Source organism: Trichosurus vulpecula, chromosome 4 (genome assembly GCF_011100635.1).
Source record: "Trichosurus vulpecula isolate mTriVul1 chromosome 4, mTriVul1.pri, whole genome shotgun sequence".
NCBI lineage: Eukaryota > Metazoa > Chordata > Mammalia > Diprotodontia > Phalangeridae > Trichosurus > Trichosurus vulpecula.
In genome coordinates this window covers 402,419,378-402,432,832 of record NC_050576.1, presented here as the reverse complement: position 1 = coordinate 402,432,832, position 13,455 = coordinate 402,419,378, and the positions used below count along the sequence as shown (strand labels likewise).

General features: G+C 40.9%; 1 protein-coding gene across 1 annotated transcript in view; it reads left to right on the top strand.

The window, feature by feature from the left end:
* TMEM182 (transmembrane protein 182) overlaps positions 1 to 9,932 on the top strand; it is a 96,183-nt gene extending 86,251 nt beyond the window's left edge. The window contains exon 5 of the mRNA XM_036756777.1: positions 8,643 to 9,932. Within this exon, the coding sequence (XP_036612672.1) occupies positions 8,643 to 8,863 (221 nt within the window). The 3' untranslated portion in view covers positions 8,864 to 9,932. The remainder of the gene's footprint in view (positions 1 to 8,642) is intronic.
* Positions 9,933 to 13,455: the final 3,523 nt, after the last annotated feature.

The following is a 13,455-nucleotide window of genomic DNA, read 5'->3' as shown; positions in this document are numbered from 1 at the left end:
AAAAGAGAGAGAAAGAGAGAGAGAGAGAGAGAGAGAGAGAGAGAGAGAGAGAGAGAGAGAGAGAGAGAGAGAGAGAAGAGAGAGGTGGAGGTGGGGAAGGGAAAGAGGTTTATTAGTGAGACTACTGCATTTATTCTATCTTGCTTCTTAGTGTTATATGTACTGGTAAGTTTTGATTAGCTTAGGAGGGGCAGAACATTGATATTCATGCCCATGTTTATTTGTTATTTCTCTTTTCTATCTATCAGGAAATTTATGAAGAGAGAGACCGTGGTATTTCTTCTTTAAGTAGGGAGGAATGCAGAGTCCTAAAAGAAAAAATGTTTATCAGTGAAGTGTAATTAATGGCTTTTTTTTTTGACTCATGTATTTGCTACTTTCAGTACCCACATATATTTTGCTGGGTGTTAGGGGAAATATAGAGGTCGAATGAGCTAATCGCAGCTAGGTTTACCCTTATGTACCCATATAGATTTCAAAATACTGTAGGATAATCTGATATACACACATAATTCTAGAGCTATCCCTTCCACTTTGTGACTTTCCCCATCATGGTTTTGATATATCACGTGTCCACATTAAATGGGAATTTTGGGGGAGTTTTGAGGAAGCCGCAGATGACATGTGAAGGCCAACAAATGACGCAGAGCCTATGATTAAATATATAACCCAAATTTTACAATAAGGTACTACAAACACCACATAAAAGAAAAAGAAAAAAATCAGATTTCTTCTATGGTACAAAGAGAGGGCCAAAAATTTTATGCAGATTTTCCAGATCATGGGGACAGTGTGCCCCTAACCCCCATGATGTGGAAGGGATGGCTGTAATATAAACACATACATGATAAGAATATGTAAAAGGCAGAAATAAAATGTCACATGAGGTCTGAGCTGTAGGGACATCCATATGGAAAGATCAAGGAAGCCTTCATTTATGGATACTTTAAAGGGTTGGTAGGGATTCAAAAGATAAAAAGAAAGAAAGGACAAAGCATAAAGTGCAATATAGCATTAAACAAGGTAATGTTTGGAAACATTAAACAAATGTAATGTTTGGAAAGGCAATTCAGTTAACAAATATTTTTAAAGCACCTACTGTGTGCAAAATATATTGGGAAAGTTCAGGGTTTGTACTGGTGATAACAAGTAACAATTTGATGTTAGGAGTAACTGGAGGATCTTAAACAGTGGGACAACATGACTAGTTCTGTGCATGAGAAAGATTAGTTTGATATTAATGTGAAGGATTCCTTTGATGGAAGAGGGAGGAGAGAGGGGAAAAATATTAGGGAACTATTGCAAGAGTTCAACTGAGTGCTAATCAGGGTTTCTTCTTGACTGATAGCAACTAAAATAGAAAATGCAAGAGATGTTGATTTGACGGAATCAGCAAGATTTGGCTATGAATGGATTGGGTATATGAGATCCAGAAAGAGAAAAGTGTCAAAGGTGACATAATGGTTTTAAGCATGGGAGACCAAGGGAATGATGGTATGGCTGACAGTAACAGTGAAGTCAGAAGTAGTATATTTTGAGGTGAAAAACAGTAAAAAAAAATGGTTTTAGACTAATTGAACTTGAAATATATATATCCTACCTCTAATGCTTACTACCCGTGTGTCATTCAACCTCCCTAGGCCTCATTTTCCAAATCTGTTAAATGAATGGACTGAAATAGATGATCTCTGATATCCCTTCCATCTTTAAATCTATGTTCCCAAGATTGTGTAATTTAGGTAGAGAGGTCCTATAAACAATGAGAGCCCTGACCTTAACCAGGATTGAATACTCTCAGTGGAAAAGTAAAAACTGAGGCTATAGGTGTAAATGGCATTGCCAGGGGGAAAGCCTAAGAGAGTGAAGAGGGCCCAGGAGTGAACCTTGGGGAATACTCATTTTAGTGGACAAGAAGAGGATGAGCAGCAGCCAGTGAACAAGACAGAGAAGGAACATTTAGACATGCAATAAGAGAAACAGGAGAGTTTGATATTTCAAAAGCCAAAGAGGGAGTGAGTCACAAGAAGGAAGGAATGCTTAAGTCAAATGCAAAAAGAATGAAGACTAAAAATAGGCTACTGCATTTCAAAGGTAATTTTTGAGGGGGCATTTTCAATAGATAATTTTGATGAAAGGGTAAAAGTATTAAGTGTAAATAGCTCTCCTTCCCCTCCAAGAAGTTGAGAGGTGGAAGGTGGAATGTAACTAGATGGGTTAAAAAAACCCAAACTTTGAGGAAAAATGATCAGTCTAGGATTCAGGAGAATTGAGCACATTTAATTGTCACTTGAAGGGGTGATGAAATGCCGTGGGACTGGCAGTGAAAGATGCAGAAAGCATCTAATGCTGTTGATGGCTTGTTTTCCTGGGGTGTTCCTGCTTCAGAGGCTTCAATGAAATGTTCAAGTAAGTTGTGGTTATTTTAATTGACTTCTGCCAGGAAGGCTTTTCATGGGAGGCAAATAATAGAAAGAGGGTGGTGCAGCCCTTTGCTAGGGCTGTGACATTGTTTTGAAGCAGGATTCAGGATTAGACTTGAGCACTTTACAGTAAATCAGGCATAATGTACTTATGGATACTGTGGCTTTGATACTGTATATCTGTATCTGTCAGGGTGTGTTTATTGCTCCCCAACTTCCAACACACACACTCAGTAAACTCCCAATAGCTCCCTGCTACTCCCAGATCAAATATAATGTATTCTCTTCAGCATTTAATGTCATTGTAACCTGGTCTCTTCCTACCATTCTAGTCTTAAACTTAACTCAACTCCATACAATCAATTATCCATCTTCCACATACTTAATGATCTAGTTACCCCGGTCTACTTGTTGATTCTTGAGCATCACCCCATCTGCCTACTGTGACTTAACCTCAATTTTTTGGAATGTTCTTCCCCTCACTTGCTTCTTGGCTCCACCCCCTTTTTCAGAACTCAGCTGAAATCTTGTTATCGGTTACAAGCTTTTCCCAGTCCTCCCGGCTATTACTGCCTTTCTTCTGAGATTACCTTATTTCTACTTTTTTATAATTTTTTATTTAGCTTATTATCTTCTTCATTATAAAGTAAGCTCTTTAAGGCAAGAATTCTTCCTTCCTTTTTTCCTTCCTTCCTTTGTTCCTTCCCTCTCTCCTTTCTTTCTTTCTTTCTCTTTTTTTCTTTCTCTTTCTTTCTTTCTTTTCTGAGACCTTAGTAAGGCCTGGCATATAGTAAGTGCTTAATACATACTATTGATTGCTTGTGAATTAATACGTGAAAAAGCATCTATGCCAGGCATTTTCTAATGGATTCTGCCATTAGAGAGCCATTTTAGGCTGGAGGGAAGTGATGGTAATAGGAAATTTTAAGAAGAGCTTAAATAAGCAGCTCCAAGCTCCATGAATGGATAGCCCCACTGCTGAAAATGTGACAGGTCTGTTGGAAATGCACACTCCATCCACCAATCAATGTCAGTGACCCCAGAAGAGAAGGGGATACAAGTTCAGCACCCATGGCTGTCTAGTAGACAGCTAGACAAGTGACAGAGAACCCTGAGACTAGGCATCTGGGAGTCAGCCTCAGTTGCAGGCTTCTCAGGGTTGGTGAAAGTTGACATTACATGGTCTATGTACTTTAGCTGTGGAGCCCCTGACTACTAATCCAGTACTGGGGGTGGTTCTGGCTCAGAATGGAAAAAGTAAACCCTTGAAAGGCAGAAAACTTGGAAGGAGGTCAGAAGAAATCAGCTGGAAATTTCAGCCCATGCCTTCACCTCCATCTCCAGGGTATTTATACTGGGCCTGTTAGGGCCTATGTTTTCAGTACAGCAGCCTGGGGCTCTTAGCCCAATGGAAGCAGATACTATACTACCAGGATTGGAAGAACCAAGGCAATGCATCTCTTCTAAATAAGACTGAGAGACAAGGAAAGAGAGGAAGAGAGAGAGAGAGAGAGAGAGAGAGACAGAGACAGAGACTGTAGACAGAGACAGAGAGACAGAGAGGGAGGAGACAGAGAGAGAGACAGAGAGACAGAGAGAGACAGAGACAGACAGACACACACACACACACACACACACACACACACAGAAAGAGAGAGAGAGAGAGAGGTGTGAGTTGGAGATTCTTCCCATGATTCCACCATACCAGAGGAGCAAGAGTATAATTTAACAGTTACCAGAGAGAAGCTGCCACTGTTGTCACAAGGGACCAGGATGAGGTCCTCAAGTAGGATAAAAACTAACAAATAACTCCTGGTTACCAAAAAAAAAAAAATTAGATTGTAAGCTTCTTGAAAGCAGACTTGTCACTTTTGACTTTGTATCCGCACCATTATAGTATTTGACATAGAATGGATACTTAATGAATATTTGTTGACTGATTAACTGATTGAATAAGAAGCCTCCTTATGGGTGGTGGTGGTAGGGAAGATATTTGGATAGCTTGGGTAGATAAGACCTTTAATTTCAGGTTTATACCTCAGTGGTGAAACGTAGGAAGAGTGCAGAGCAGAGGTGCAGGAACCTTTTAATTACCCTTCTTGGTGAAGCTCTGTAGGTAGGAATAAAGACAAGGGAAATAATTGGATTGTAATCTAGCTTAACCAAGCTCTCCCAGAAAAGGGCATAGAAGAAAAAGTCCTTAGAAAGAAGGTTAAGTGAGGGAAGCACGGAGACAAACTTCCAAAGAAGGGGAGGGGATGTTCTTGTATGACAACTAGGCATGGCCATGGGAGGGGGTCCAGGCTAGGAGTGGGGAAACTGAGGCCTTGAGGCCACATGTGGCCTGCTAGGTCCTCAAGTACAGCCCTTTGACTAAATCCAAACTTCCCAAACAAATCCCCTTAATAAAAAGATTTGTTCTGTAAAATTTGGACTCAGACAAAATGTAGCACACAAGGACCTAGAAGGCCACATGTAGCCTTGAGGCCGCTGGTTTCCCATCCCTGGTCTAGGCTGTATTTGCACTATTAGCCTGGGGTTCCCCTATTATGCTCCTTTTGTACCTGGGCTGCTGCAGATAGCATGGGCAATTGGAGTCTGTTTACACTGACACTAGAAGTTTAGGGGAGCTAGATAATGACAAGGCTGTTTTTTTAATTAGTCTATACATGATGGTGAGAAAAGATCATGTGATGAGAATGATTAGAATGAATCTACGTAAGAGATAAACTCACTGCGGTTTGAAGGAAAGCAGCAACTTTAACTGAAATATCGGCATACTTGTGTTTGGGTATTTTTTTCTCCTTTTGTCTTCACTGTGGTATATGTGGATGTGAGTCGGTTTGGAATCATGGAACATGCAGCTCCAACCTCATGACTTCCTCCAATCCAGTCATTCTTTTACATAACTGCCAAACTAATTTCCCCAAAATGCAGGTCTAACCCTATATAGTAAACTCTAGTGATTCCCTGTTACCTCTAGAATCTCACATAAACTTCTCTGGCATTTAAAGCCTTCAAACCATGGCCCCTTCCTAGCTTTTCAATCTTTGTAGACTTTACTCCCCTCCAGGCATTTAATGATCCACCTGCCTTGCTGTTCCTAGTATATGATACTTCATTTCCTGACTCTGTGATTTTTATCCATTATCCTCCACACCTGGAATTATCTCCCTCCTCACCTCTGACTCTGGGTTTTCCTGGCTTCCTTCAAGACCAGCTCTATTTCTATCTCCTTCTACAAGAGGACTTTTAGGGTCTCTCACTTTGAACCCTTTGCGTCTGAGATAATTTTCCATTTACTACGTGTATCTTTTATGTACATAGTTATCTGGAGGTTGCACCCCTCATTAAAAGGTGAGCTCTTTTAGGGCAAGGGTTATTTTTTTATTTCTTTGTATTTTTAATGCTTTAGTATTGTAAGAAATGGGAGGAGGAGTTTTGTTTCCACAGAACTAAAGGTGTACTTCTCCCCATGCCCCCCCCCCCCAGCTTTAGCAGAAATCAGGCCTCAAGGTTGGCCAAGGTGAGAGGTCAGAGCTTGCACGCATGAGCATGCTTTTTGAGAAGGCAGTCAGGGGAATTAGAGAGGACAAATCGCTTGAACCAGTTCAAGCTTATCTAGGGTCTGGTCTTGGTCAAGAATCCAGGCCTACTGATTTGCATCATTTGCATATGTTAAAGAGGGAAAGTAGGGGAAGTAAAAGAATATAGTTTAATACAAGGAAAATCTAATTAACTTCACTTTTGCTTCTGTATCCTTATTATCCTATTTATATAAACTGTATAACCTAGAAAACTATGTAAAAAACAAAGATTGTAAACTAACCATAACTCTAGCAGGAGTGGAGGGAATGGTTACCCTTGCTCCTACAGCTGTTTCAGTGTAAGTGTTCCAGTAAGCACTATATCTGTTCTTGTGAGGAGTGTAGTAAAATGCCTTCCTCTGCCTTCTCTGGTCCTGAGTTCTTTGGGTGAGAATGGGCAAATCACATGGATCTTCCCAAGGAACCCAGCAAGCAGTGGAAGCTTGTCTTGGGCTGATTTCCTGACCCTGCCTTGGGGAGTCCTGTGATTCCCCACTGCGGTGTGTTAAGAAGGCTACGACTTAGGATTCCCCCCGGGAACCCTGTGGTCTGCACAGCCTTCTTAAGGGGATATCACTTGGGACTTCTGGCCCTGTCTCGAGAGCCTTGTGATCTTACCACCGTTCTAAGGAGCTATCATGTGGGTCCTCCTTAGGGTCTGGCACTAGGAGGCCCTGTGATCCCCACAGATTAAGGGGAGCTACCACTTGGTCTTCCTCTAGGAGTCCTGTGGTCTGCTTAGCCTTCCTTAAGGGTCATCATGTGACTCTTTCCCGGGGTCCAACCCTAGGAGGTCCTGTGATTCCCCACAGCTGTTCTAAGGGGCCATCACTTGGGTCCTCCTTAGGGTCTGACCCCTAGGAGCCCTTGTGATCCCCACAGATTAAGGGGACTACCACTTGGCCTTCCTCTGGGAGTCCTGTGGTCTGCACAGCCTTCCTTAGGGATTATCACAGGGTTCTTCCTCAGGACTTTGGCCCTGCCTAGGAAGTCCAGTGATCCCCAAAACTGCATTTTCTCACAATTTGGGGAAGTCCAGTGATCCCCAAAATTGTGTTTTTCACAGTATAATAACTAGCACGTGTTTTTGTTCAGTCACTTTGATGAGGGCATGGTCTCTGGGAACCTCTTGAACCCGTGAACTCTCCTTGAATCTTCCCACTCGACCTGGCATTGGCCTGAGGCTATAATCATTAAGCCCAAATGCCTACCTTGCCCAGTCCTCTATTGTCCAGCTGTTTCCCACCCTTAATCCTGTTTCCCATCCTTAATCCTGATCAAAATATCTATACCCTAGCTCTGTTACCCTCATCATTTATGGTTCCCTGAACCAGGAAGCACTGCTAATCTCAAGTTCTTCTCCAGCCAAGACTAAGGTATGTGAGCCTCCCCCTCTCCCAATCCTCCTCCTCGCTCTCCAAGCATTTTGGATGTGCTTCTCGGGCCTGACCTCAGCAGGTCTCAGTGGGTCGGACAGCTCGGTCCAGTGGTCTCAGTGGGCTGGACAGCCATGCTGTCCTGTTCAACCTGACGCTATCAGGTGGGTTCTCGGTCCAGTGGTCTCAGTGGGCTGGACAGCCACGCTGTCCTGTTCAACCTGACGCTATCAGGTGGTTCTCAGTCCAGTGGTCTAGTGGTTAGGATTCGGCGCTCTCACTGCCGCAGCCCGGGTTCGATTCCCGGTCAGGGAACCATAAATGATGAGGGTTTGGGGTGAGAGGTGCTCGACACCCCAAAGTACCGACATGCCGGGTCCTGCCGAAAGAATTCGACTCAAGCTTTCTCAGCCAAGGGAAAAGATAAAGTTTATTAAGAGTTAGCCACATTGGCCTGCCCCAAGAGATCCCATCCCTTGCGGCACCTGTAAGGAAAGTGGGCCAGACCAATCTGAGCTAGATTGGATCTGACCACCTTCATGGAGGCAAGATGGAGATTATATACACAAAGGTTGTGGGAGGGATTGAGGGGTGGTCTGGGGTGACCAGAGGAGGGGTCTAGGGAGGGACTTAAGGAGGAGTCTAAGGAGGAGCTTGAAGGGACTGGGATGAGGTCAGACTCCAGGGTGGGGGAAATAGCTGAAGGCTATATGGAAATGACAGACCATAAAGGGCTAGGGTAACAGAGCTAGGGTATAGATATTTTGATCAGGATTAAGGATGGGAAACAGGATTAAGGGTGGGAAACAGCTGGACAATAGAGGACTGGGCAAGGTAGGCATTTGGGCTTAATGATTATAGCCTCAGGCCAAGGCCAGGTCGAGTGGGAAGATTCAAGGAGAGTTCAAGGGTTCAAGGGGTTCCCAGAGACTGTGCCCTCATCAATTTTTAGTTGTGTCCAACTCTTTGTGACCTGATTTGGTGTTTTCTTAACAAAGATCCTGGAGTTTGTCATTTTTGTTCGTTGTTTCCTTCTCCAGCTCATTTTACAGATGAGGTAAATGAGGCAAACAAAGCTAAGTGACTTGCCCAGGGTCACACAGCTAGGGAGTGTCTGAGGCCAGATTTGAGCTCAGGAATAGCTTCTCTAAAACCTCTCACTCACACCTTTTAGTACTACTATCTGGGTATAAATGAAATGTGTATAGTGCTGCCATGCTTCCAAAATGTCTAAAGCCCTTCTGATGTATCTTTTTTAGGTATTCTGTTCTCCCTGGTGGTGGTGTTATATGTCATCTGGGTCCAGGCTGTGGCAGACATGGAAAGCTACACAAACATGAAGAGGAAAGACTGCTCAGAATTCACACCCTACGTCATGTATGGCTGGTCATTTCTGCTGGCCCCAGCTGGGATATTTTTCTCTCTGTTGTCTGGATTACTATTCCTCCTTGTGGGGAGGCATATTCACATATACTCCTAATCATCTTTCTGCCACCCAATGGGGAATATCATAATCTTGTTGAAATGTTTAACTGGAATGTAATCTTTACATGGTGTTTCAATTATGCCATTGTAGAGTTGTTTGGTGTAACTCTATAGGTGTTTTAAATGAATCATTTTATTTATAATTTCCTTCTAACAAGAAGGCACCCGGTTCCTTCCAGAAAGCAAAACCTCTCAATTTTAACCAGATACAATTAGGAATTTTCAGTTCTTTTAGTAACTATCTGTCATGAGTCTCTTTTTTAATGGCACATGTAGCATTGGGTCTCTTGTTAATTCTGGGAAACTGATAACAAAACATCACATGGGTCAAATAAGGGTTGTTTTTTTTTGTTGTTGTTTTTTTTTTTTTTAAGCTGCCTCTTGGTATTAACTTCTTTTGCTGTTGGAAAAGAAAAAGGTCTTTGGAGAATGCTTAAGAATGACAAACAAATGTTGATAGAGTAACTCGATCCATCTCCCTCCTCCCCCGCCCCGTACATATCTGCATACGCATTTATTGAATCCAATGAACAAATTCTTTTTTGTTTAAAAATAGACACCAGTTGTTCCTGGTGCACTGGCCGTAAAAATTCATCAGTGAAATGTAACAGGAAGAAGGGCAGTGCTAATATGTACATATACAACTTAGAATAGAATATGTATTAATTTTTGTAAACTTCCTTATCTTTATTAAAATTGTGCATGTTTATGTAAACCTTAATGCATATTAAGAGACAATAAAGATAAATGCCAAAATTAATATACCTAGTGTTGAATGGATAAAAAAGAAGCTAATACTGAGTTAAATCAATAAAATATTACATGTAAAGATGTTTAAAATTACCCAGGAACTAAATGCTTTAGCTTGGGGTATAATTCTATTTAATATTTAAAAATTCCCATTTTAAAAGTATATTGCTATGATGATTTTCAGTGTGAAAGATTTATTTAAGGGAGTATGCTTTTAATATTCAAAAGCCATAAACATTCAAAATAACTCTATCTGAGTATGAGACCAGGGTTGTTTTGTTAAATAAGGTAATAAATTAACTTTTCCTACTCTCCTTATGTGCCCTTCAACTCTTTCTGAGCATGTGGCTCCTTCAATTGTCATACTTCAGTTTCTTGGTCAGGAAAATGGGCTTTTAAACATTTTCATGGTTTTAATCACCTTTGACACCCTGAGGGGAAGTCTCCTCAGAGAAAGTAACTTTGTGATTTTGCAGAGTGGGCATTTCTAATATCCAAGAAATTAGTTTTGTTTGGTCCCAGTTTGAATGAAAATCAAATCCATCTGAGATGCATAGGTATCATTTGCATATGGAAAGCCACCCAGTAGTTTGCTATTAGACAGAGAAAAACAGAGACAGACTATTGGCTTTGTTCAATTCAAAGTACTTCATTCCACAGCTGTTATAAATACTGAAGGCATTACTGAGAGACAAGGAAAGAGTGACCATCTAGAAGATGCAGTGGGATAGATTGACGGTTGCTTCCAATCCAACTGCTTTTGTAATTGAAAGACTGCCAGGGTCTTCCCTGATATTCATTTACTTTTCCATTAAGGCCTATTTCTGCTGTTCAGTGTGAAAAGGGTATGGAAGAATAAAAAGAGTTGGAGATAGCAAGCGGATCATGAGAGGATTTTAGTGACAGCTAGGGGCATGCCCACAATCAAAGAAGTCTCAGTGGCTTAAAAGGTCTCTCGAGTCATTTCAATTATGTTGATAAATGTTTTTTTGTTGAGAGTTCTGGGTCTTTTCTTTTAACTTTCTTACTCCTTTATTTCCGTCTTGACTTTTTACTTGGTTATTAGAAAATTAATTATAGGTTCTGCTATACATATTGACTGCAATATTAAGTTACAGCATGCTATTAAGTCTTCCAGACGATGGTAGATGCATTTGATTAGGATACGTCATCTGTAAATACAATTTCTTTTTGTAGAATTTTGGAATCTAGCCTTCCTCTGATGTAGTGTATGTCATTTAAATCTCATCTACAATCTGCTTTTAGTAAAGGTTTGAATATTTATAACTTTCAGATGGTTATCCTCACTTTCTAGAACACTTATGCTGGTACCATACATTCATTTCAAAGCAATTGGCTGAATGTTTGATATGTGTGACACTTTCCCACAGGCCCACACTTTGGAAATATTTTACAGTTGTAATGCATCAATCACATTAATTTCAAACACATTTCCTAGTCTAGTGGCAATGCCCAGAAGGAGCAATGGTAAGTAACCTTTGCTAACTAAATGAATAAATGCTGCCATATTTTCCTCTAGTTAGTTCAATCAATTTCAATTGACTCTATCTTGCAGCTTGTTGCTGGAGCACTCTACCTGTTTCAATATGACCTTCATCTAACTCAATGAAATTATCTATATTTATTCTCTAAGAAGAATGCTGAAGTTCCTAGTAAGATTAGGGTAGGTTATTCTGATACTAGAAACTTTTGTTTGAATAAATTAGAATCTTTTTCCAATACTAAAACAGTATGTAAAGAAAGTGCAACAAATCCGTTCCTCCTCTTTGGTAAAGCTTTTGCCCAGTCTCTCTTGACATTTGCATGAACAATTGGTTTAGTTATATCTGGCCATATACGGATTACAAATTATTGGGAAAACTGCAGCAAAAATAAAAGCTTAATCTGTAGCTATTGAAGGGAGTAGGAAAGGGTGAGGGACAACATTTATGGTTAATTGGTGTAGAAAATTTATGGGAGAGAAAACTCCTCTACTAATATTGGTTGGCATCTCTATAATCTATAGTCTGAGAGTGTTTCCTAAAGCATTAAGAAAGTAAGTGACTTGCCCAAGTCACAAAGTAAGTTATGGTTAGAGTCTGAACTTGAATTCAGATCTTCCTTGCACCAAGGCTGGCTCTCCATGCAGTAAGCCTTCCTTATTTGGAGGAAGTATGTTAGGAAAAATATGCTAACAGCTAACATTATCTTTGCTCTTGACCTATAAAGTCATTGACCTATAAAAATAAATTCTTGACATTGAATGTAAAGTTACAATGGGATAATAATAATAATGATAATAACTAGCATTTATATAGTACTTTAAGGTTTATAAAGCACCTTACAAATATTATTTCACTAATCCTCACAACAACCCTATGAGGCAGGTACTACTTTTATGTCCATTTTACAGCTGAGGAAAATGAGGCAAAAAGAGCTTAAGTGACTTGCTTACGCTCACACAGCTATCACATGTCTGAGGCTGGATTCAAACTCTAGTCATCTTGACTCTGAGTCCAGTGCCCTATCCACTGTACCACCTAGACTTCCTACCAAGGTGTAATGGTAATAGAACTTATACAAAGAGATTCAACATGGTTAAAATTTTAAAATTTTGGAGAAGAAAGAATAAACTTGTTCAAGTTTTTATTTGAACCCTAGAAGGCAACTAGATAGTACAGTGGATAGAGTGCTAGTTCTGCGGTCAGAAAGACCTCAGTTCAAATTTGGCCTCAGACACTTACTAGCTATATGACCCTGGACAAGTCACTTAACCTCTCTGAGCCTCACTTTCCTCAACTGTAAAATAGGGATCATAATAGCACTTACATCACAGGGCTAGCAGCTACTGTGGCTGTGTAAAACTGACAACAACCAGCACACAGAGGAATGCCAACACAGGTTCTTTTGATCTGTTGTACTAAGGAAAGCAACATTAAACTAGGAGGAAAAGGCGGCAACCCAAACTTTAGAGCAAATACAAACAAATTACAAACATACACAATATAAACAGACCAAATCACAATTCATAGTTACCAGGAAAGCATCGACATCTGGGTTTACAAGCCGGGAGCTGTTAAAATGGCTGCCCAGAGTCCCATGAGACTCTTTCAGTGACTGAGAGCCCCAAGGGAGAATACCAGCCACTGGGTTTGTAAATCTTGGTCAGGGTCAAAGGCATCACAATGTGCAACTCAAGCCCACATGACCTAAAAGCGTCACAAACCTGGCACTCAAACCCACATGGCCTAAAAGCCTCTGGCGTCACAAACATGTCACTGAAACCCATACAAACCAGGCTTTCCCTTGAGACAAAGAGGACATCAAAGATTCCTAATTTAATCAAAGAAACAAAGGCCAGACTCACCAAGGGCACTTAGTTAAATAAGTGCTCCAAAAAAGAAAACAGTAAAAAAAAGTCCCACCTTAATTAATATTACAGTCACAGCCCTGGGTGGCAGTCCCTGGGTGAGGAGGAGCACTAGCATAGCAGAACTTGCAGCCACAGGGGAGAGGGGCACCTCCTCACAGTTCCAGGGCAGAAAAAAGTGCTTGTGGTCACTCAGAGATCAGAGCACAGGACAGAAGAGAAGTAAACACATCTCTCCTTAGATCATACCACTGTGGAAGAACTGAAAACTTACAGGTCCCTAGAAGTATCTCTGAACACAGTGGCACAAAGCCCCTAAAACTTGGGGCAGTGTGCCCTCCACCCTGGAAACAGAGCCCTACATTAACAAAGAGTTAAAAATTAAGTGATAGGCTGGGAAAATGAGCAAACAACAGAAAAAAAAATTCTCACCAAAGAAAATTTCTATGGTGACAAAGAAGACCAAA